Here is a 24190-nt window from a genome sequence, read left to right as displayed (position 1 = left end):
GAAAAAGAACAACAAAGCAAACAAACAACAAAATGAAAAACAATGTTCAGTAAAGTAAAAGTATATAAAATAGACTATATTATTATTATTATTATTATTATTATTATTATTATTATTATTATTTGTAGTAGTGGTAGCAGTGTTAGAAGGAGTGGGGATGTTGTTTTGGTGGTGGTACTAAGTAGCAGCAGCAGCAGTTTGCTGTTTTGTCGCACTCCGCAGGTAAATTTTGTAATTACAAAGAATTATAACGACGCTGCAAAAATCATCGCAGGGTTAAATCAAGCAACTGCGTTCATGATTTACAACAAATCCATAATTCCTTTAGAAAAGTTCTACAGTATTATGAACTCTATAAATCTTGTTATTCACTGTTCATTTTTTTTGTGAGACGTCACAGTTTTGCGACGGAAGTGTGTTGGTCGGACGCCTCTTGGTGACGTGCACATGTGGATAACTGTTGTAACTTGACAGCTGAACAACAAAATGAGCTAAAATGAGCTCATTATCAACATAACAGACATTTCAACCCTGGTTGTGTTTCATATCAGTATGAATTGAAACTGTCCTCGACCCTGCTGCAGCTGTACAATATTTTTTTGCGAGGTTTGCGAGACATCGTCATGTCGTTTCTGGTGGACTCAGTCATCATGTTCACCTCACAGGTAAATGATGAGTTGCTAAAGTGGACAAACTGTGACCCATGTCTTTCAGTAAACAAGAGTATCCAGCGCATGTTGTAAATTAACGCCGTATGAACAATTATCGACGACAAAGAGATGAGCAAAAGAACCAGTTAGAGCTACTTAAATTTGTTAGCTTAATCAAACCCAGACAGAAAGCGTACACTTTTAAAGGAGCATTTATCAAATTAAAAATGTGATGATGTGGTAATCTTTCCATTAAATGTTGATTCAATGATTCATATTTGATCCAACATAGGTGCTGTTCTTTGGATTTGGCTGGTTATTCTTTATGCGGCAGCTGTTTAAAGATTACGAGGTACAGTGTTATCAGCAAGCATTTATTCACGAATAACCACTAGGATGTACATGTTGACCACTGGGCCACACATAATAGTGTTTCTGATGAGAAAAAGCACAGAACATCTTCCCTTCATCTTCTAGTAATTCAGTTAGTTATTTTATTTACACAAACACACAAACAGCCACAGCTTCTGCGCAGCCTTGATTGTGTTTGTGTTTGTTGACAGGTGCGACAGTACATTGTCCAGGTGGTTTTCTCTGTCACGTTTGCTTTTTCATGTACCATGTTTGAGCTCATCATTTTTGAGATTCTGGGTGCCTTAAGTAGTAGGTAAGTTTCTGTTTACTATAACACTGTTTTATTGTTGTTTATCGCAGATGGACAATTTAAATCCTCATGTCTCTGCCACAGTTCCAGGTATTTCCATTGGAAGCTGAATCTGTATGTGATATTGCTGGTTCTGATCTTTGTGGTGCCTTTCTACATCGGTTACTTTGTTGTCAGCAACATACGCTTGTGTAAGTATAGCTAATTATGTGACTACTGAAAATAAAATACTGTTACTACAAATTGCTGATGCCGTTTGATAGATGGTATCATGTCACAGAAATCTGTTTCCTTTGTTCCTGTGTAGTGCAGAGACAGAAGCTTCTGTTTGCTTGTATGGTGTGGTTTACCTTCATGTATTTCTTCTGGAAGTTGGGAGACCCATTTCCAATCCTGAGTCCAAAACATGGTAAGATGTGGGCACCTTTATGCCAAGTTTTCCTCTTTATGTTAGGTATTTATCTGCCAAGAGGTGTTTAAAGGAAAACAGTTGCGTGTCTGTTTTCAGTCAGTTGTTGTTATTTCTTCAGGCATCCTGTCCATTGAGCAGCTAATCAGTCGTGTTGGTGTGATCGGAGTCACACTCATGGCCCTGTTGTCCGGGTTTGGTGCCGTCAACTGTCCCTACACGTACATGTCCTATTTCCTTAGGTAAGCTGGGCTGTGGGTTCACTCTGATGTTGCCATCAGCTGCATTATCAAGTTGCCTATTAATCCAAGTCTACTTCTGCATGACGCATGCTACCATTGGTGTGATGCTTCCTGTTCGTGTTATTTTTCACAGAAATGTAACAGACAGTGACATTCTTGCTCTGGAGAGACGGCTGCTCCAGACCATGGACATGATTGTCAGCAAGAAGAAACGGTGAGTTGAAAATAAAGATTTTTTTCTTTTAATAAAATGAATAAAACAAATGTCAGTTTTAAATGTCAAATTGCAATTTTTCATTAAACCACAATTCTGTGTGTCTAGAATTGCCATGACACGGAGGCAGATGTACCAGCGTGGGGAAGACCAGAACAAACAGACAGGATTCTGGGGGATGATCAAGAGTGTTACCTCCCCACAAACAGGCAGCGAAAGTATCCTTCATACTGAAGTTGCATATGACTGACCGAGTTGTTCATTTTTAACTGTCTCAGATATCTACATATTCATTTTCTGCAGAATGTGTGGTAAATGTCAGCCTTAACTTCCTCCCTTCAGACCTCTCTCTGATCCAGCAGGAGGTTGATGCTTTAGAGGAGCTGAGCCGACAGCTCTTTCTTGAGACTGTGGACCTGCAAGCAACTAAGGTGACACATGTGCATGGACACACACACACACACATGGACAAATTTGGGTTCTACTCAACTATGAAGAGCCTGAATGTATTAAAGACAAAAATATAGAAGAACATTCAGAAGATTCAGAAGAACATATAGAACATTCAGGCTGTAATCTTGAATGAAGTTTTTGGGTGGATGTTAAAAAAAATACTGTGATGATATTCCTGCAAGTTAAAGTTGGAACAAATAAACATTCCTAGCTTATAATATGAACTTCTCAGGATTTAAAAGAAATGTGTGCTTGGCAGGTTTGCAGGACCAACTATCTGGTCAGTTCTTAAGTGTGTTTAGTGTGTATCCCTATTTCACCACCTTGGTTGATTATTACAGTAGGAACTATGGTTAGTGCTGCTGAGGGAGGGCTGAGTCGGTCAAAGACTACAGAGTTAGTTGAAAGCATATGTCTTGGGGGGGAAGGTAAAACGGTCATAATCAGTGTGTGAGCACTTAACTTCTTTCTTCAGACATGAGTGATGTCTTGCAGTTTCTCCAGATCCTTACCCTGACCTTACTGCTGCCTTTAGATACAACAGTTTATGAAGTTGTTACGGTTAAGGTGTTAGTGAAAAAATCCCAACAAATAAGGACTGGGATCATGTGATGTCAGGTGTTTTGTGCCATCCAACAGTTGACATCGCCGAGGCAATCTAACGCAGGCTTTCATGCTCGCTGGGTATCAGCGAAGGGTATATCTGTGTGTCGTCTGCGTAGCAAGAAGGAAGGAAAGATACACTGTGATGTTGAGTTATTATCACAGGTAGTTGGTGAGTTGGTTCTTTGGCGTGCAGGAGCACTTGGATGGACAGCAGCTGAGATAAACTATACTGAATAGGACTGCTTTCTGATCAGACACACAAGCATCTTTAGTCTCAAAGTTGTCGTGACTGAGACCAAGTCTGTCTGAGGTCTTGAACTGCGTGATTGACATTAAGAGTTCAAAGTGTCCATACTTGGACATGAAACAGGTTAATAACTCTTGAATAAAAACACTATTGGTGGCCTTGGTGGTGTGTAGATTATTAACATTTGCCATCTTTGGAGTGAAAGCAGGTTAAATGTTGTGAAAGGGGAGTGCATTTTAAAAATGTTACTTGTAAATAAAAGCACCCTCCACGCACACACACACCTTACATTTGGGAAAATGGAGAACATTGGGGGTGTCAGGGGGGTTACCTCAATAGGACTATAGTGTCCTTGAGATAAATGTGTAAGTAATAATAGAAAAAAAGTCTAATTTATTAATTAATAAGTAAAATCATAAAATCAAATAATGACATAAAAAAGATTAGCTGAAAGAGGCTAAAAGGCTAAACAGAGCTGCAAACCCTAATTATTTCTCACTCTGATAATATGAGGGACCCGTTACACATTATACAGACTGATGAAACTGTATTAAAAATAATATTGATTGATCCCAGTTCAGCTACACCAAACCAATCTAAAATTAGCAATCTCTAACGTGATACCTCAACACAGTATTTTCCATGCATTTGCCTAAATACAAACATCTGATATAAATCAATTTCTGTTAAAATGCCCAGTATTTAAGCTGCTGTAATTTGAACGAGGGTTATTGCAACTGTATATCACCGCATGCAGTATTACATCACATGGCCTCCATAAAAGAAAATAAAACAGTGTTTAGAATATTTTTTGATAACACGCTGCCAAGTTTGATCTTGGCTTATTACAGCGTTCGCACACATCAGGTGAAAATGTCTTTCGTCTGTTCGTCCTTATCACAGGAGCGAATTGAGTACTCCAAGACATTCCAGGGGAAGTACTTCAACTTCCTCGGCTACTTCTTTTCCATCTATTGCGTTTGGAAAATCTTCATGGTGAGAACATTCATAGTTGTATTTAGGCATTACATCTGTCCCTTACACTCATCTGTAACACATAGATACTGTGAGTGCTGTGGCCGAGTTACATAATCACATTTTGCTGACCTTTTTTTTTAAGTTTTAAAAAAGCACTTTGGTCCCTCTTTGTCTGTCATAGGCCACAATAAACATTGTGTTTGATCGAGTCGGGAAGACGGATCCAGTGACGAGGGGTATTGAAATTACAGTGAACTACTTGGGTATCCAGTTTGATGTAAGACACACACGTGCACGCACACACCTGCAGAAACAGTCACATGTCACTGCATGGCCTCCTGTAAAGATAATTACAGGGCCATTATCATCTCTCTGCCTGCTTTCTCAGCAGTGAACCTGGTCATGATTGCTTTTAATCTTTTCCCACGAAGACAATTATTTGATTGAGTTGTCATAGCTCACACTCACAGAGGATGGCACTGCATTTAAATTGAAATGAATAAATGATGAATGTAGATTGAAAGTTGTCATCCTCTGTTCCTACTGTAATTTCCCTTTTTATTGCTTTAGTTTTCATATTCTTTTGTTCTTCTTCTCCTCACCCCCTCAGGTTAAGTTTTGGTCCCAACATATCTCTTTCATCTTGGTGGGGATCATAATCGTTACATCAATTCGTGGCTTACTCATCACCCTCACTAAGGTAAAATTATCTCATGATATGTATTGAAATGGCTGCAGGTCAGAGATTTTTGAATGGCGCATCTGTTTAACAAAAGGCTTTATGTTCCACTGTTTTTAGTTCTTCTATGCAATATCAAGCAGCAAGTCCTCCAATGTCATCGTCCTTGTCCTTGCGCAGATCATGGTGAGTGTGTTGCCTCATAACAGCCTACAAACAGCCTACAAACAACAGCTAAAACAAAACTTTCTCTTTGTCTCAGGGGATGTATTTTGTATCATCCGTATTGCTGATGCGCATGAGCATGCCACTGGAGTATCGCTCCATTGTGACAGAGGTTCTGGGAGAGCTGCAATTCAATTTCTACCACCGCTGGTTTGATGTCATCTTCTTGGTCAGCGCACTGTCCAGCATCCTCTTCCTGTATCTTGCCCACAAGCAAGCACCAGAGAAACACATGGCCCTCTGATTCCCTACAACTTTCCTTTTTCCCACCTGGATGTGACTTCAGATCCTTGGGATCACTTTGAATTTGGAATTTAAGGATATCCACACATTTGTTTATACAGGGCATGATTATATGGCCTCCCTGTTCCTGAATCAGGAATGGCTAATTGTGGGACACAAGTGATGGGAAACTGTGACAAACCAACTCTGAAAAGTGGACTCTCTTCAGTTGAAGTATTACCATAAGAAACAGTACTATTCGGAATTCAGTTTTACCTGCAGATTCAAATACTCTTTGTGCTTTCATTTTTCCGCCAAAAAGATCTTTACTTTTGTATGTTTTTTTTTTTTTGTCTGACCACACTGGAGCTGTACTATTCACAGCACATCCCTGATTCACTTTCACTGAGGTGTAAATGGACTGAAGGAAAGCTCAAGGTATCACTCATGTCTGTCCTGAAGCAGCTGTTATTTTTAACAAAATATGCCATTTGATTGGAAACAAAAACAAAGACTCATAAAGCTTAATTCATATATCGTGTTCATTTATTGTTTACTTTTATTTTAAAAATGAGAACAACTGAGTTTGATTTTTAAAATGTTAAATAAAATAAAAGCAGCAGTTTTTGCATAGAGACAAAAATAGATTAAAGTCCATAGTATTTACTGGCAGCGTGAGTAGTGTAATCTTAAATGCTGTAGGCTGTGGTTATCTTGGTAATTGGTACATTATTATTATACACTGGTAATCTCAGGTTTGTGAAAGACATTACTCAGATCATTACACAGGCTCATTTGCAAGTATAACTACTATTTGCATCAAAGGAATACAAATGTATTCATGAACAGATTTTGTACCTAGCCCTTATGATTCAGATACTGACTGAATTTTACAGTGAAGTCCTTACTGTCTTTAGTCTGTTTTTTCCCCTTCATCTCTTTGTCTCTTTTAATATTAAGTGGATGTTTGAAACCCTTAACAGCTGATTAAAAAAACAACAACATGGATCAACATTAGATTGACATCGACGGAGGAAATGGGTGCTTTTGGTGACTTCTTACAGTCTCATATCGATGCTCTCCTGAGATGAACATGATGAAGTCTAAAAGAGAGGGAAAATAAAATCAGAGTTAAACTGGGAATGACATGATGCATGAATAGTTGATGCACTAAATACATGGCTACCTATAAAGTCTACAGCCATGTGTGACTGTATTGAAGCTCAGCACTGCTTTTAAGCTAAATGCTAATGTCATGCTAACAACGATAATGCCAACATGTTCATGTTTTTTTCAGATAGGATGTTTACCATCTTGTTCACCATTGAGTTTATTGGATTAGCATGCTAGCATTTTATTTGCTATCTGGCACTAAATATAAAGGTACAAGTGAGGCCAGTAGGAATGTCATTAGGTATGAGCATAAACCCAGATATATAAGAAATGAAAATTATGACCTTATAATGGCACTAGAGCCTCAACCGCACCAAATGTCAACCTCCTAGTGGCGGTAGAGGAAACCTCAGGGACTGACTGACCATATTAAGATTCATTGCTTGGCCAACATGGATGTCTGTAGAAAATTTAATTTCTATTTCCAATAATCATTTAAATATTTCAGTCTGGACAATGGTGATCAGCAAACCAACACTGCCGTCCCTACAGCCACAATGCTAGCTGTGAACCTTGATAAAGCACCACTCACCCTCTCTCTTGGTGGTTCAGTTTGGGTTTCAGGTCTGGATGTCTCCTCGTGTCTGTCCTCGTTCCTGGTCCCGTGGGTTTCTTCTGAGTGGACCTCAACATAAGATATGTCTCCCAGGAGCTTGCGTGTGATGGACACTCCTTCAGCTTTGAGCTGGTCATAGACACTCTTATTAACTACCAGCATCTCCAGAGTGCTACCACTGTTGCGGATCATCTCTACCACCTCTTCATGGCTGCTCTGCTGCACATTTACTCCATTCACTTCCACCACAATGTCATCATCCTCCAGACCTGCCCTGTCAGCTGCTCCACCTTTCACCACCTGAAAGAAAGTGTGTCTTTCCACTTTGACTTGAAATGGTAATGAGTAAAGGATGGACATTGCTAGCAATACTTACTTCCTTAATGTACTGTCCACACACCCCCTGTATGCCGTTAAGGTGAAAGCCATAGCCAGCTGAGGTCTTCTCCATCTTACACAGTTTGGGTTTGAGCTCCTTTCTCCTCTCCTGAACAGGTGTGGATGGTTGGACAGCAGCAGGTAAATTGATGGCCACATTGTAACTGGGCGGTGAGGTAGAGTCCTTCATATCCTCACAGAAAAGCAGAGGTGACACTTGCCCCTGTGAAGGACACAGCAATGACATTATACCGATTGCCTGTAGTCTATATTAGAGTGAGACAGCGGCATCCTGACTCACCAACTTATACATCTGGTCCGTGTCTTTGTCCACCACTAGGAGGCGGCATTTGTTGCCACACTGCCTGATCATGTCTACCACCTGGTCATGGCTGCAGCTGTCCACCTCCTTGCCATCAACAGCTACTAACCTGTCCATTTCCTTCATGCCTGCTCTTTCTGCTGGGCTGCCTTTGTCTAAATCCTTAATGATGTGGCCTGCAGTTAAGGAGCACATTGTAATGTGGTTTGATATTCATTAAAATACCATTTATTTCCAATATTTATATATAATTGCCTTGCCTGTTTGCATGACATCCTCCTGGAGCAGGAAGCCATAGCCATCAGATCCTTTGGTCATGTCAATGATGCGTGGCTTCTGAGGGAGATACTTTACTGTGGCTAACCATGCTCCTATCTTTATACGCTTGTTTTTGTAGTACCTGTCTGTTTCTTCATCAACCAACAGGAGCATTATACTGCTGCCAGTCAGCTTGATCTTGTCCACGACTTGATCATGTGTGCAGTGTTCTATGTTCTCTCCATTGAGCTCCACCAGCCTGTCATCGGACATGACTCCTGCCCTTTGGGCCACGCTCCCTGGGTTCACCTCTGTCATGAAAAAACCCGGCTCACCTAGAGAGGATGTTATAGGGATATAGGGAGAGATGGGTTCATATTACTGAGGCAGTTCTCTTCAGTGTGCTTAAAACAATTGTGTGATTTTGCAATAAGGCATCCTTGAAAAGCATTTACCAATACTTTATAGACTAGGCATAAGACTAGGCCATTAATGAGATTATCTTTTGGTTGCCATCACAAGTGTGAAATGCAAATTTTCACAAAACCAAATGATTCCTTACTAGGCTTAGAGTGAAGGGGGCATTAAGGGGGACTGGGCTAAACTGAGGTATTCCAAAGTGTCAATATGCTGTTGCAACAATGGACAGTATGAGAAAAATGTATTTGAACATGAAAAAGCCTGTTCTAATTGACACATTAAATACAAACAACCTGAAAATTAGCAAAATTTGTCCACTTTAAAGGCTCTTTATTTTATCAGTTGTCCTATATTACGATCGCCTAAACCTGTCTGCTCACCTCACCTTTGACAGAGCGAAGAGAAAACCCAAAGCCCGAGCTGGACTTAACCACGTAGCAGAGTTTGGGTTTTGGAGCATGTTTGGACACACCATTAGCAACTGGTGTGCTCTGGGGGTTTGACATGTTCACTCCCTGTGCCTTAGCTTGCTTGTAGGAAGCTTCATCCAATATGTGGAATACGACGGATGCTCCACTGTTTCTCACAACATCCACCACCTGTCCCGACATACACAGAAGGGTTTTAAGAAAGATGCCTGTTGCTGCACAATGCCATCATTCAATGGAATGGAGCCCCTAATCTGACAAATGTAGCAAAAATGTATCAGATAAGCCAAAAATACAAATACATGATACACAACACATGTCGTTAAATGAATAATTAAAATGGAGTGTTGAAAGAAATATAAGAGCTCTTTGTTTAACTCCCCAAAAAACATCAATTAGTTGATAAATAAATTGAAAAGCAGATAAATAAATACATTTTAAATTGAAATTTTCCTAATCACTCTTCTAACAAAAGTTGAAATATTTTAACAACAAGAAGCTAATACTAAGGGACATGCTCATCACATTATCATATGAGCAGTAGTAAATTTGAAATCAACCAAGGAAATTTTGCATAGGTAAAAGATTGTTTGGCAATGGCTGAATATGTATTATTTTAATTTATTTTATTGATTGGTGGTAAAGGGAAAAAACTGATTGGATGTTAAAATGTTGGTATATTTCTTGTTACGCTGCACTTCAATTATTTTTTAACTAACAGTATTATTTATTGATGTATTCATTTATATTTTTGACTTATCTTGTAACCTTCTACTGCAGGCCATTTAGTCATTTCCCACGGTCCATATTAGTCTAGGAGCTACTATTGATTTAATAAATGTACTGAAGTCATTCCACATTACCTCTGAATGGGGCAGTCCATCAACAAATGTTCCATTGACCCGCAGGATGCGATCTCCATCTTTCATGCCAGCTAATTCAGCTGGACCTCCCATTTCCAGGCAGCGAATCAGGTGACCTTCCTCACCATGCTCCTGCCTCAAGTAGAAGCCAAAGGTATGACCTGGCTTCTTGGTCAGAGAAATCACCCTTAGCCTGTACTCAGCCATGTCCTAAGGAAGGAGGAGAGGGTCACAAACTATATCTTGTAATGTCCTTGGGAATTTTTAATTGAAGTGAACACAATTTGGTGTCAAGGCTGTAGCCACTACATTGATCTTCCAAAATTACTAATTAGTTAATAACAATTGCAAAATCAAAGCTGATATATGATGTAGAAAGACATCTTATGCTGTGAGACGGTGATAGACAAATATAAAAAAATGCTATAGGTTCAATATGTTATTGTGACCCATCAGTAATGGAGTACATATGCAGGTATTGGATTTATTTACAACCCTCAAAATCTGTCTTCTGTCTCAGCACATTTCCTGTCACCACTGTCACCCAACATAGAAATTTAATAACAGATAAGCCTGGACCAAAAGGAGCCATAGAAGTGCTGACAGCTTCAGATGAAAAGTTAATCTTCCATGCCAGTGCTTGAATGGCAGTTAATGATTACAGGAACAGCTGACTGCGATGATGATTTAGACTTACCTTTAAAAGACAGTCTGGACTTTAAATGTCGCTGGTAAACCTCTATTAGACCGTTATATGCATCCATATGAGAAGGTCATAAAGGATTTGTGTCTTGGTATGTGGACAGGTGTGTGTAGGCTTACTTGCACATGTTGACTGACTGACATATAAATATAGGATAGGTCCACTGAATGTTCTGGTTGTGTCATACTGCTCTGTTGTCTCTAGGTAGTATGTTTGTGTGTTGATCTATAATTTAAATAGCACAACACAATGATCTGCAAGAGCCCCTTTATGTGATGTTAGCATAATATGCTAGTATTTGATTTTCTCCTTAAATTTAAACTTTTACATATATACTGTAAAACTAATTTATATTTTGAAGCAAATCTAACTGAACCTTACATAGAAACAGTTTCTATGAGAAAATGTACATGACCTGTACATAATTTACACACATTTCACAAAAATTCAGCCATACTAAATATCGTGGTATCTTTGAAAACTGTAGGATCTACACTAGAATTTAAAATTAAACTAATAAAATGCAAATGTGTAAAGATGCACCCAAAGACATGCCCATCCAAGCAAGCATTTCAGAGATTATACAGTTAATAGTATCACAGTTAGAGTTACAAGACCATGGAGATTACCTCCATAAACATACTTTAGGTTAACTATATTGCCTTCATAATTTTTTATTCAGCAAAAGCAGCACAGCTCGCCCTCAGCAAATGAACTGATCCACAATCTTTACTGGAGGAATACCGCTTGTCAGTGGTTCCCAACCTTTTTGGTTTGTGTGATTTTATAACAAAGCAATGTGATTACTTGTGGTCCCTTATTGTGGTAAAATTATCCAGACAATCACAAGAAAAAAAAGTGACTTCATAAAATCTGAAAAAATAAAACATTTTTTTCTGTTTTTTCTGTTTCCTAGATTGTTCATTTCATCATGTCACAGCCCTTAAGATTTATCTTGCAATTCTTTGAAACAGACTTTTACATACATTTTTCATTCTGCGTTTAATAATTAAATGATATGTGATTTCAGGTAAAAATCCATAAAATGTAGTATACAGTCTTTTGAAATGAAACTCACCAGCTCGTCTCTGCTCGGTGTCGGAGTCCGAAGGAGGAGCTCACCTGTCGCTGCTTATCTGTTATCTGTTATCCTCCCTTCACCCGCCTGCAGGGACTGCAGAGACTTTGACAGGCCAAAGGTGAGCTTAAAGGTTGAGTTATTTAACAGTGTCTTGTGGATTGTAGAATGTCTCAGGAGGGGTTTGCCCCGTGCAGTCCACCTGTCTTCAGAAAGGTAGATGGAACCATGAACAGTCTTCTGTGTAGCGGTCAAAGGTACATGACACAAGTGAAATTGAGCAACGTCAGAAATTGTTTTGTTACTGTATGTACATCACAGCCAGCACTACATCAAGGGAAATGCATTATGTTATTCTAATTTGCACTATCAATTTTCACTATAAATCTGACTTGCCTAAACCAGGGGTTAGCCTTTTTTGCCTGCCCAAAGTGTTTCCACAAATCAAAACCAAGGTTTTACCTCACTGTCTTCTTGTATCTCTTATAAAATACATGTTTCATGTTAGGACAGAACATAATCAATAATAAAATTCTACTTAAGCAACCCTCTTTTTGGATATACTAAAAGGATATTTATTTGCAGGGTTCATGATAAGCTTGGGTGTGCTTTATTTTTAAAGGTTTTATCTGCTATGGTTGATCAGTATGGGAGCGTCCTTTGGTTATAAAAGGCTTATCATGATACTGCTGTCCCTTGGATGGGACAAAGGTGACAAAAACTCAACCAAAGCCAAGCAAAACATATCTGCAAACGTAAAAGTTAATACTTTACTTTGTTGATGTCTAAAGCAAGACTGCTTTGGTGGAGTGGCTCTTTTGTTATTGTTCTCTGAAATCAATTAAGAGGATTCTGATATTATCCCTCCAGGGAAACTGTAGTTGGATGAATCCTCAGTAATAACAACACTTTATGGTTCATTCAGTCATCAGCAGATCTTCTCTTGCCTTTCTGCAACAAAAATACTTTAGAAATCAAGCAGACAGAGTCAAAATAAAGATGTAATTGCAGTGCGCTGGGGGATTTAACCAAGAAACACTATTTAAAGACATAAAAGACAACAATCTGTTAAAGGAAGACTATAGATACTTTGCCAGGCTTGTTGCTGCCATCTACAGTGGTCAAGAAAAATATTCATCCCCAGTGATGCCTCATAGATTGGATAAATATATTATATTGAAGAAGTTCGGTTTATGTACTTTTGGTGCCTTAATGCAACAAGGTCATTTAAATTTATGTGTGAGGGTGTCCAAATTCATGATGATTTGACTTTCAGTTTTCAAGTCATGATTTATTTTGATTTTCAACTTAAACATTTTATTTTAGCGTTTATTGCCACTCCATGTTAGAATATTTCTTCTGGATTTGTAAAGATCAACAGATCATCAGTCAAATTCCCTGACAACTTTCATTGATTTTTTCTTTGAAAAGATAGGGTATATTGCACAAGAACAGTTTGACTTTATCCTGGTGGCTTTTTGCAGGTTATGAATAGGCAAGTTCAAATGAAGGGGCAGCACGGCGGTGTGGTGGTTAGCACTGTCACAGCAAAAGGGTTCGAATCCCGGTCTTGGCCCTTCTGTGCATGATCTCCCTGTGTCTGCGTGGGTTTTCTCCAGGTACTCTGGCTTCCTCCAACAATCCCAAAACATGCACTTTAGGTTAATTGGCTGCTCTACATTGCCTCTAGATGTGAGTGTGTGTGGTTGTCAGCAGTGGATGGGTCAATCACAGGGCTGGATAGAAGTTCAAACTGAACAATAAAGAGCTTAGCAAAAAAAATACCACCCCTCCCCTCTGGGATTTAACAATAAACCACAAAAAGTAGAAAGTGAGTTTGTCAACAAACCCTTACTGACACTATCAGCGTTACCTCAGGTCCCAGTCAGTTGATTGTTTTCGTGGCCACAGAGTAAGGGTCTGAAAGTGCTGCTGCAAGCTGCTTGTAAACTTCAAAGTAGGCAGAGGAAAAAGAAATACTTGGTGTATTGCAGATCCTGCCCTTGATTTTGATGATTTAAATAAGAAAGAGAGAAAGTGAGATTGACATTTAAACTACATATTTAAAATACACAAGTACAGTAATGTACAGTAGCACAAATATACCTCAGTATCAAATATTAGTAGTCATTCTGCACCTCTGTTCCTTTCAGCGTGTTAAATCATTGACGCATTAACATGTACAGGAAGCAGTCATTGGTGTGGTTAGTGGAGTCTGACTTACATTGTTTGGGGTTCTAACTCTATACATTGTGCCTTATTGTTGTGGTGTTATTGTGGCAAAATTCCATACCACGAGTTTATTTGATTTTGAACACCCTCACACCTCACATTTGGGTCTGAATTGCAGGCTCTTGCACAGATTGAAAAGTAGACTTACATGGCTGCTCACAAAAAGGTCCGTGGATTATCTTGACTAACATATGATTTCTGGAAAAGAACATTGCTTGTGAATTTTTCAAATATATTTTTTGATGCTTAGAGCACCACAAGCAACGTGTCATCTAGCCTGCTATATATGAGAGAAGGCAGACATCTCTACAGCTGATCTCCAAAACTCAACAATTCGCACCAAAACAATCTGGATAAATAGCATTACAGGTAAGAGAAAAAATGCGTATTTTTGGTTTTGGACTGAACTGTCCCTTTAAAAGCACCTTTTCAACATTTCATATATATATTCTGTGTATTTGTGAGACCTGAAAACATTTCCTTCCTGATAAGGCACTTACAAAGCATTTCAGTCGAGGTTCTGAGACCTGCATTAGTGCACTGTTATTTTTTCCTGCTCTTTTTGGCACACTGCTATGTTTTATTCCCACCTCAAACGTTAATGTATATCGATAGATATAGAACTGTTGATGGAAAGATCAACATATATCCATTACCATCCTCTATAGTCTGCAGAAATGTGTACCAAGTCACCTCATGCTGATGCTTTATAGTGTCGTGGAAATTTTTCTCTTTGCTGCTGGTGAATAATGAAATAGAGACTTCTGCCGGCCGACAAGGTTTTATTTTCTTTGCAAAGAAAAGGTCAGTCAACACGCGAGCGGTCAAAGTGAAGAAAGACCCCGAGCATGGGGAGACCTAAACATTTATACATGAGGGACAGCCCCTCATCATGTGTTTTACAACCTTTTGTCTTAATTCGAGGGGCACCCCCCTCCTCTCCCAAGTTATGCTTCTGACCTCCTGCTGGTGTGCTTCACCCCAGGTTGTCCTGCATGACCTCGCACCTAGGTGCAAAAGTGGGTTTTAGGGTTCACATCCTACAGAGATAAGAGGATCTTGTACCTTATCTTAACAGCAGGGAGGTTGAGTGTCCCAAATAGGTTTGTGGGACTGTGGGAATGGGGAGGTTGTGTGTCTCTCGTGACTGAAACAATGAAAGCTGGATTTTTACCATTACAATTCTCCCTTTTGATTATTTAATAATCATTAACAGAGAAAAAAAATAATAATAATAAAAGTAAAATGAGACAATATAAAAGGATTCACAACTTAATTATCCGACACATTAATTCACATGGATTTTAAAATGTATCATCATGGCAGTTGTTTGGTTGTTGATCAAACCGGGGGTCTAGTTGGTGGTTGCTGAATCTACGGAGTTATCCCTCGTGTCGTGCTTTTTTTGCGCTTGTTCGTCCTCGCGTTGTCCGTCTCCGCGGCGTCCGTCCTCACGTTGTTCAAGTCGACAGCTGGATTCCTCTGTTGGTTCAGGGACCTTTTTGCAGTGGCTGGCGTGAACCCACGTTGCTCTCTCAGCGACCTTCACTGCCGTGTGTGTTGTCAGGAGTACCTGGAATGGGCCTCGCCAGCATTTGGAGTGCCAGTGTTTTCTCCTGAAATCTTTTATCACCACCCAGTCGCCAGGTTGGAAATCATGCAGTGGTGTGGAGGCTGGTTGTGGAAGGGCTGATTTCACCTGTTGAGAGATTTGAGAGAGAGTAGATGATAAGTTTTTGCAATATTGTAACATGTCATCGTCACATAAGCCGGTAGAGGGGAGTGGCCTGGTTACAGGTTCCACTCCTAGGGATGGGGGTCTGCCGAAAAGAATTTCGAAAGGGCTCATGTTCACTCTAGATCTTTTCCTCATTCTTATGTGTGTTAGAACAATAGGCAGAGCTTTTGTCCATGGCAGCCCCGTTTCCTCGCAACATTTTGCTAGTTTTGACTTCAACGTGCCATTTTCTCGTTCAACTGCACCTGCACTGGCAGGGTGGTAAGCACAATGTGTTCTGAGGTCGATGCCAAGAAATTCACTGATTTGGGTTATTGCAGTGTTGACAAAGGGTGTACCATTATCACTGCTTAGTTTAGTTGGTATTCCCCATCTGGGAATAATTTCTGTTAGCAGAGCCTTTGCTACCACTTGGCTGCTTTGGTATCTTGCTGGGAAAGCTTCAACCCATTTTGACCACATATCAACCATCACCAAGCAGTATTTCTTCCCTTCTGCTGGTGAAAGTTCTATGAAGTCCATCATCAAGTGTTCAAATGGCCTATCTGGTGGTGGGTGTGCGGCGTGTGTGATTGTTTTGGTTTTACCTGCGTTATGTGTTGCACAAACCATGCATGATTGACAAAACTTCTGTGCATGAACTGAAAAACCTTTGGTGAACCAGTGTCGAGTTATGATATCCAACATCCCCCCTTTTGACACGTGGTCCAACCCATGTGTCAACTTTGCAAAGTGAGGAAAGAAATGTTTGGGCAGACAAGGTTTGCCGTCGGGTCCTCGTCACACTTCTTCTTTCTGTGTGGCACCACAGCGTCTCCACAACGTCTTTTCTTGTGGTGTGGCAAAGGTTTGCATTGCTGTAAGAGAGCTTGGAATAGAGACGGGGGTTGAAGCAAGCAAAGGATTAAGGATGGTGGGCTGGAGTGCAGCTCTTTTTGCAGCAGCATCAGCTCTCGCATTCCCTAGGGAAACCAAATCTGAGTTGTTAGTATGGGCAGGGCATTTGCAAACAGCAATTGAAGTTGGGAGCAAAATGGCATCTAGAAGAGCTGCAACCTTGTCATGATGGAGAATGGGTTTTCCATCAGATTTTAAAAATTGTCTGTGTTTCCACAGAGTACCGAAATCATGTACCACACCAAATGCATATCTGGAATCAGTGTAGATGGTTACAGTCTTGTTGTTTGCCAGTTTGCATGCCTCTGTCAATGCTGTGAGTTCTGCTGCTTGTGCAGAATAGTGAGAGGGAAGTGAGCCTGAAACAAGAGTTTCATGATTAGTGACAACAGCAAATCCAACTCTGTTGCGACCTGTCTGTGGGTCACGGGAGGCAGATCCATCTACAAAAACAACCAAATCAGGATTAGTTAATGGAGTTTCTTGCAGGTCCGGTCTTGGAGAGCAGACCTGTTGGAGGACGGCAACACAGTTATGTTCTTGTCCATCGTCAGGTGTGGGAAGGAGAGTGGCAGGATTTAAAACATTGCATCTTTTTATAGTGATGTTAGGCATTTCTAAAAGCACAGTGTTGTATCTTAACCATCGTGCTGTGGAGAGATGAGAAGTTTTTTGTTCGAGCAAAATCATGGACACAGCATGTGGGACGAGGAGGGTCACATCAGAGTAGCTCACAATGTCTCGGGAGGCCATGATTGCCTTTTCAGCAGCAGCCACAGCTCTGAGACATCTTGGGAGGCCTGCAGCCACAGGATCTAGTTTTGAAGAAAAGTAAGCTACAGGCCTTAGTCTATTTCCGTGATCCTGCAGCAACACAGAAGTCATGTATCCATTTTTCTCGTCTACCGTTTGAGTGAAAGATTTGGTAGGATCAGGTAGACCTAATGTTGGGGTGGTCTGTAAGGCAAGTTTCAGCTCAGTGAAAGACTGTTCTGCTTCAAGAGTCCATGTGATCTTATCTTGTGATTGTAGACCTTTGCCATGAATGAGGGAGGAGAGTGGAGCTTCAAGAATGGCATAGTTTAAAATGAATTGTCTACAATAAGAACACATGCCCAGAAACGACATCATTTGTTTTTTTGTGATGGGTTTTGGAATATTCTGAATTGCATCTACTCTTTTTGGTGAAAGAGTCTTCCCTTCAGAAGTGATGACGTGTCCTAAGAAAACAACCTTTTCCTGAACAAACTGAAGTTTGGACAGACTGGCTTTGTGACCAGTGTTAGTCAGATGCTTCAAGAGTTTTACTGTGTCGGCTTCACATTGCTCTTTGGTTGGGCTGCAGATCATAAGGTCATCAACATACTGTAACAAAGCAGAGCCTGGGGAGAGAACAAGAGGTTCAAGACTTTGTCTGAGAGCTTCATTATAAATGGTGGGGCTTTCACAGTAGCCTTGGCATAGGCGAGTGAATGTGTAGCCTCGTCCATTGAAATTGAAAGCAAACCAAAACTGGCTGTTAGGATGAACCGGAACACTGAAGAAGGCATTAGAAAGATCTACCACTGAAAAGAACTTTGCGTTAGATGGAACCTGAGACAGGATGGTATAAGGATTTGGGGCGTTTGGTGCTCTGGGTTGGACTGCTGCATTCACGGCTTGCAGGTCCTGAACGAAACGCCATTCCGTTGGTTGATCTTTATCTCTGATTTTCTTGACAGGGAACAGGGGTGTACGCACTGGGGAGTCATCACAGGGAACAATTACTCCTGCCGCTTTTAGAGACTCAAAAACGGGTGTTATGCCCTCAATGGCTTCTTGTTTAAGCGGGTATTGAGTCTTGCACGGTCTAAAGTCTGATTTCGGAGTAATCACAACAGGTTCACAATTTTTAATGAAACCAACATCATACTTACTAACAGCCCACAGTGTCTTAGGGACCTCCTGTAGGGCCGTAATAGTGTTTGCTTGTTCTTCAGACAGAAAAGAGAAAGATTTAGAAGCGCTTTTAGCTACCAGCTGGATTGTTCTTTGAGTGTGCACACTAGATGATAAACTCTTAGAAAAACACTGCAGTGTAGGTGAAAAAAAAAATCGATCGATCGGATGTTTCTTGCCAATCGGCTGCGCGCTGACATGATTTTACAAATGGGCCCAAATCTTCGCAATCATCGGGTGTGTGTTTTGTAAGTGTGATGTGTGGGACCGAATGGTCTATGGTATACATATCACATTGGGCTGGTGTGAGAGAAACTGATATAACACATTTGTGTTGTGTCCAATAAATGTGTGTCAGTGTCAGTTTATCAGACCTCTCTCTCAACCAGCCTTCCTCATATGGCTCATCAGGTCCTGTTGACACATGAGAGGTACAATGCAGATCCTCTGGTGTCATAAAGTCTATTGTCGCTGTTGGAACTATCTCCCTGGCTAAGGTGAGAAGCTCAGATGCAGTTGATGGCTGCAATTTCCATTGATATGCACATTGTAGATCTGGGGTGTGATGAACAAAGGAGTGTGAAAAGTTTTGCTCCAGATCAGATAATCTGTGAACTTTGACACCCTCTGGGGTTGAGATCAGACAAAGGCCTAATTTGCACATCAAGTCCCTTCCCATCAGGTTAATGGGACAGACTTTTGAGAGCAGAAATGCATGTTTAAAACTTATATCTGGCCCATCTGCACATTTGAGTGGGACAGTAAAGTTCTCTTTAATTGTTTGACCTGATGAACCAATGGTGTACACGTAATATCCACTCATTTTTGGCTCTGTATCAAACTCTAACGTTTTTATCACAGAACGTGTGGCTCCCGAGTCAACTAACAATGTAATCTTTTGTTCTGCAATGGTTAGCGTATGTTGAGGAAACCTCTCGAAATTAGCAGATGTGTACTGAACATACGTTAATGCCACTGCATGTCTATTGTCTGGATTTTCAGCAGATTGTATATTAATCTGCTCAGTATGTGTGAGTGAGTATGGTGCAGTACCTTCCTTCGATTTCACAAGTTGGTTTGGCTTGTCAGCAGGAGTCCATCCCTCTCCGACAGCCCTTGACCATTTTCAGTCCGATTTGTCCACTGGAATCGATGAAGTTTTTCTGGGACACTCATTTTTCCAGTGTCCATATTGACCACAGATGAAACAAGCATCCTGTGTAGGTCTTTTTCTATGTCTGTGTCGACCCTGTGCTCTTCCTTTTTGTTCATGGTTCGGTTGTTCACGTCCTTGGACTGTGTTATACATGGTCATTGCTGCCATGTGAAGCTCCTTCTGTGTTGTCTCTTCTTTTTTCTTTTTCTTTGAGAGTATTTGGTCGTGGGCGTGTATGGCATGTCTGCGAAGTTCTGACAGACGTGCGTCGTTCCATCCAATACAGGAACTTTTAACAGCTGAGGCAATGTCTGGTTTTAGTCCACTTAAGAAACTGTTGCAAAGATGAATTTCCCACACATCCGGAACATTGTTTGGTTCGTCAGGTAGTTGCAGGCCACTGTAGGTGTTGAATACCTCTGTCAGGCGGGTGAGATATTCGTCAGGGTTTTCATTATCCTTCTGCTTGCAGGCAGTGATTTTCTCCATGTTGATTTTTACAGGAAAAGCTTGAATAAATGCATCACAGAGAAGACGGACAACATCTCTATAGTGGGCATTAGATTCATGTTCCCAAGTGATGTGCTTACAACGGATATCAGCATCTGGGAATTTCCCAGCTATTTTTTGCCAATCTGTGGGTTTCATCTTGGTGATTAGGAGTCTTTTTAGTTCATTTACGGTGGGTTTGAATTCTTGGCAAAATGTGGAGAATTGCTCAGCAAACATTTTGCCTGATGTTGTTGGGCTGGGTAGATGTTGTGAGGCTGCTGTGATGTCAGCAGAAGTCCATGGGCGGAAAACCAACGTTGTACCTTCTGGTCCAGATACTTCAACCATGGGCATGTTGAAGGCTGCATCTTGATTTGGATTACGTAGTCTGTGTGCTATTGGAGAAGCTGCTCCTGTGCTTGTCTGTGGCGTGATGGAGTCTGTTTCCCTTCCTTGGTTGGGTGTTGTAGTGTTGTATGGTGGTGGAGCTGAAAGATGGATGGGTGGGCTGCCGTCAAGGTCTGGGTCCAGCTTCAAAGCCGCCAACTGTGGAAACAAAGAAGAAGTCTGCGAGTCTTGTGTTCCTTTTGTGTGTGAGATTTGCTTTTCATTTGTTTCAGGGTATTCACATGGAAAAGGGAGTTGTTTCTGCACTGTTTTCCTACTTCGCATCTCTGCTTCCCCCTTCCACATCTGAAGACATTTTTTTTTGATCTTCTATGTTTTCTAATTTCCTTACAGAAATCGTATTTTTCCTTCTCATTTCTTGTTCTTTTTTTTTTTTTTTTTTTTTTTTTTTTTTTTTTTTTTCTAATATCGATATGTTTTTTAAACTGAGAGATCCCCCTATTGGGAATCCAAACTCAGCTGTCCAGACATTCAAATATTTTAAACTTTTATCCTCATATTTCCTTCTCATGATATCCACAATCGGCCCCTCCGGAGGACCCACCTCAACAGAGCTTTTACTCCCCATCCCGAAATGGGGTTTGTGCACAACCAATTACGATACAGACGTCTCTGTAAAGGATCACTTCGTTTAAGGAACAAGTGATAAAGACCCGGTCACTTCGTTTAAGAAAAGACCTGACCACTTCGTTTAAGGAACAAGTGATAAAGACCTGGTCACTTCGTTTAGGCTACAAGTGAGAAAAACCAGTCACTTCGTTGTAAGGAACAAGCGAGAAAAACCTGGTGTCATTCGTCGTTTCGTTTGGGCTACAAGCGATAAAAGCCAATCACTTTGTTTCTGGACACAAGTGATTACAAAAGACCCCCCGCTTCGTTTAGGCTACAAGCGATTAAAAGCAGAACGATTGTGGATATGTGAGAAACAAACATGTAAAGCCAAATTTTACCCCAATTTATAAAAAAGAAATAAAAATAATTTGTCAATATTTCAGTGCTCACCAGATGAAATTTGCTGAATTTTGTTGTTGTTCGTGGAAATCCCAGCGGCGACGATCCGGGGCGTTTGCGGTCAGTCCTCCCTTCTCAGAAGAGGATTTTGAGGTTGGAGGCTGAGAAGTTTTGTCTCCCAGGATGGCCTGTCACTGTCCGCGTCCCGTCCCGGACGATCGCTCGAGGGATCCCACTTCTGACACCAAATTGTCGTGGAAATTTTTCTCTTTGCTGCTGGTGAATAATGAAATAGAGACTTCTGCCGGCCGACAAGGTTTTATTTTCTTTGCAAAGAAAAGGTCAGTCAACACGCGAGCGGTCAAAGTGAAGAAAGACCCCGAGCATGGGGAGACCTAAACATTTATACATGAGGGACAGCCCCTCATCATGTGTTTTACAACCTTTTGTCTTAATTCGAGGGGCACCCCCCTCCTCTCCCAAGTTATGCTTCTGACCTCCTGCTGGTGTGCTTCACCCCAGGTTGTCCTGCATGACCTCGCACCTAGGTGCAAAAGTGGGTTTTAGGGTTCACATCCTACAGAGATAAGAGGATCTTGTACCTTATCTTAACAGCAGGGAGGTTGAGTGTCCCAAATAGGTTTGTGGGACTGTGGGAATGGGGAGGTTGTGTGTCTCTCGTGACTGAAACAATGAAAGCTGGATTTTTACCATTACAATAGTTACACTGAAGTGATGATAAAAACAAAACAGGAACCCTCTCATTAACCATCTCTCTCTCTACAGCACTCCGACTGTAAACTTGTAACATTTTTTGCCCACTTGGGGGCAGCATAAACAACACGACACTGACAAACCATCACCTTTTAAGTAGTCGATGTGGCGACTTGTTAGCTAACAGTTGCTTATGTTCTCATCCAGCAGTTACAGAGCAACATTATCGTTAGTTTGGAGAAATGTTTTTGGTGATCTGCCAAATGTAATCCCTTTTAGCTCTGTTTTTGTTCTCTACAAACTCCTGTGGAAAACATCTGCCTCTTTAGCTGCTAAATGCTCCACTATATTCACTGTGTTTGTCTGCCGTTTGGAGCTGAGGAGGCTGTATTCAGTGGGTTTCATCAAGCTGTCCACTGCAGCTGAAAACTATGCTGTGAGAGTGAACCAAAATAACGCCGGACAGCTAAACCATTAACTGAAATTCACCATAAAACCCTATGAGGGAAGCGGCAGATTCATGGGATAATTCTCTGTAGGTTCATCACTATTAATATCCACATGTACTTTAGTGATTGTTTATGTTTCCACACAGCACGCAGGCATCAAATGTGATGGTGCAGTCTGCCACAAACTGAGAACAACAACAGGAAATCTGTGTTGGACTGCAGGCGTCAGTCTCTGCGCTTGTACACACAGACACTCAGATACTGGTGTGTGTACATCCAGACCAGGCACTTATGATTGTTGATGGTTTGGTGCTGTGACCTTCTCACATACAAAACCTCCAACCCTGTAGTCACACACTTACTACCGGTCTGGAGCAATGTTTGAACAATCGATCCCTGAGGTCCAGGAGCCACAACCAGAGGAGAGACGAAGTGAGTGGAAGGAGACAGAAATTCTGTCAAGCTCGGCTAAGCGCTGATGCATTCACTATCCATTACACATCAGTCATCACCTTGTGTTTGCCAGGAAAATATAGGAGTTTCATGTGCCTCCATGACGCCTACCACCTGGATTGATGAATCCCCCACAGGGGCAGTTGTTTATTTGATCTGAAACTTAATCTCAATGGGTTTTTATAGTAATAGCAGCAAAGTATACATACGCTATAGCACCAGGGGGGCACAGACGTGAACTGCAAAGTGTCGCCCCAAGAGTGATTATCTCCAACCAGTCTTCATCTGCAGTGGAGCATCAGTAATCAACACGTCATGCCAGTTTGTGATTACTGCACTCAACTGGGAACACTAGTCTCTCTCTTCATCTTGATTGGCATCCTCACATGGCTTGTTTATCTGGGGTAAGTGGCTCTGCACATGACTTGCCTGAGACAGCTAATTAGACCAGGAGCAAGATTAGAGGTTGGTCGCTTGAAATGATGGCCTTCCCCCTTTTGTTTTTTTTGTTTTTTTTTATCTGGGAGTCATTTGTGGATTCAGAGGCCAAGCAGACGGTCCCCGCTCTCCACAGCAATAAACACGCCTCAGAAAGTAGTGACATTTTAACCTCCCAGGTGTACAGGTGGCACAGACAAGACAGTCTCTTCATTGCCTCGGAGGAAAAACAAGCATGTAACCTGTCCAGACCCAAGGCTCATATCACGTATTTTAAACTTTAGATGATGATGGCTTTAGAAAAGGATTTGTCTTATCATAATAATTCTGACATATCATTGGGTTATAAAAATTAAATCATTAAACTGTTTATAATTTTAAACAATATGAGACAACATCACATAAATCTGTCATTAAATCAGACTGTGGTGTTTTCCTGCTTCTCTTTATTGATAGAATGTTTTTGTTTTTTTATTTTTTTGCGCGTGTGTTTTTGCTCATCCCCTAAACATATTGCATACTGGCATCTATCACTACTGACAGCACACAGGTATTT

The 24190-nt window shown here is 40.9% G+C and overlaps 4 protein-coding genes across 4 annotated transcripts; 1 reads left to right on the top strand and 3 right to left on the bottom strand.

The window, feature by feature from the left end:
* The first annotated feature begins 386 nt into the window (after positions 1–386).
* si:ch73-390b10.2 (Golgi pH regulator) lies at positions 387–6121 on the top strand. Its single transcript, XM_046404657.1, has 14 exons — positions 387–665; positions 943–1002; positions 1214–1317; positions 1399–1505; positions 1622–1723; positions 1845–1965; positions 2099–2179; positions 2288–2397; positions 2522–2610; positions 4389–4481; positions 4645–4740; positions 5074–5163; positions 5263–5328; positions 5405–6121. The coding sequence occupies exons 1-14, from the start codon at positions 624–626 to the stop codon at positions 5609–5611; spliced, it is 1368 nt and encodes a 455-aa protein (XP_046260613.1). The 5' UTR covers positions 387–623; the 3' UTR covers positions 5612–6121.
* pdzk1 (PDZ domain containing 1) lies at positions 5934–11906 on the bottom strand. The gene is made up of 8 exons (XM_046404656.1): positions 11769–11906; positions 9988–10197; positions 9082–9295; positions 8279–8611; positions 7998–8194; positions 7695–7919; positions 7295–7618; positions 5934–6692 (listed from the first exon to the last, which is right to left on the bottom strand). Exons 2-8 carry the CDS (start codon positions 10192–10194, stop codon positions 6648–6650), a joined length of 1545 nt encoding a protein of 514 aa, XP_046260612.1. The 5' UTR covers positions 10195–10197; positions 11769–11906; the 3' UTR covers positions 5934–6647.
* Positions 11907–15601: 3695 nt separating this feature from the next.
* Positions 15602–21018, bottom strand: LOC124067409. The gene is made up of 2 exons (XM_046404734.1): positions 19627–21018; positions 15602–15699 (listed from the first exon to the last, which is right to left on the bottom strand). Exon 1 carries the CDS (start codon positions 20912–20914, stop codon positions 19700–19702), a length of 1215 nt encoding a protein of 404 aa, XP_046260690.1. The 5' UTR covers positions 20915–21018; the 3' UTR covers positions 15602–15699; positions 19627–19699.
* Positions 16519–19396, bottom strand: LOC124066773. The gene is made up of 2 exons (XM_046403537.1): positions 19360–19396; positions 16519–18608 (listed from the first exon to the last, which is right to left on the bottom strand). Exons 1-2 carry the CDS (start codon positions 19394–19396, stop codon positions 16519–16521), a joined length of 2127 nt encoding a protein of 708 aa, XP_046259493.1.
* Positions 21019–24190: the final 3172 nt, after the last annotated feature.

Source organism: Scatophagus argus, chromosome 11, assembly GCF_020382885.2.
Source record: "Scatophagus argus isolate fScaArg1 chromosome 11, fScaArg1.pri, whole genome shotgun sequence".
In the NCBI taxonomy this organism is placed as follows: Eukaryota; Metazoa; Chordata; class Actinopteri; family Scatophagidae; genus Scatophagus; species Scatophagus argus.
This window is presented reverse-complemented; position numbering and strand designations above follow the sequence as displayed.

What these genes read in the sequence shown, in the direction of transcription:
- pdzk1 (XM_046404656.1), bottom strand. Translation starts at nt 10,194, where the DNA reads ATGGCTGAGTACAGGCTAAGGGTGATTTCTCTGACCAAGAAGCCAGGT. An exon ending in ATGGACTGCCCCATTCAGAG is followed by an intron (nt 9,296 to 9,987) that starts GTAATGTGGAAT and finishes ATGTCGGGACAG; the next exon opens with GTGGTGGATGTTGTGAGAAA. An exon ending in CGGACCAGATGTATAAGTTG is followed by an intron (nt 7,920 to 7,997) that starts GTGAGTCAGGAT and finishes TGTCCTTCACAG; the next exon opens with GGGCAAGTGTCACCTCTGCT.
- LOC124066773 (XM_046403537.1), bottom strand. Translation starts at nt 19,396, where the DNA reads ATGAGTGGATATTACGTGTACACCATTGGTTCATCAG. An exon ending in GTACACCATTGGTTCATCAG is followed by an intron (nt 18,609 to 19,359) that starts GTCAAACAATTA and finishes TTCTGTCTGAAG; the next exon opens with AACAAGCAAACACTATTACG.
- LOC124067409 (XM_046404734.1), bottom strand. Translation starts at nt 20,914, where the DNA reads ATGTGGAAGGGGGAAGCAGAGATGCGAAGTAGGAAAACAGTGCAGAAA.
- si:ch73-390b10.2 (XM_046404657.1), top strand. Translation starts at nt 624, where the DNA reads ATGTCGTTTCTGGTGGACTCAGTCATCATGTTCACCTCACAG. An exon ending in ATTGTCAGCAAGAAGAAACG is followed by an intron (nt 2,180 to 2,287) that starts GTGAGTTGAAAA and finishes CTGTGTGTCTAG; the next exon opens with AATTGCCATGACACGGAGGC. An exon ending in GCGTTTGGAAAATCTTCATG is followed by an intron (nt 4,482 to 4,644) that starts GTGAGAACATTC and finishes TGTCTGTCATAG; the next exon opens with GCCACAATAAACATTGTGTT.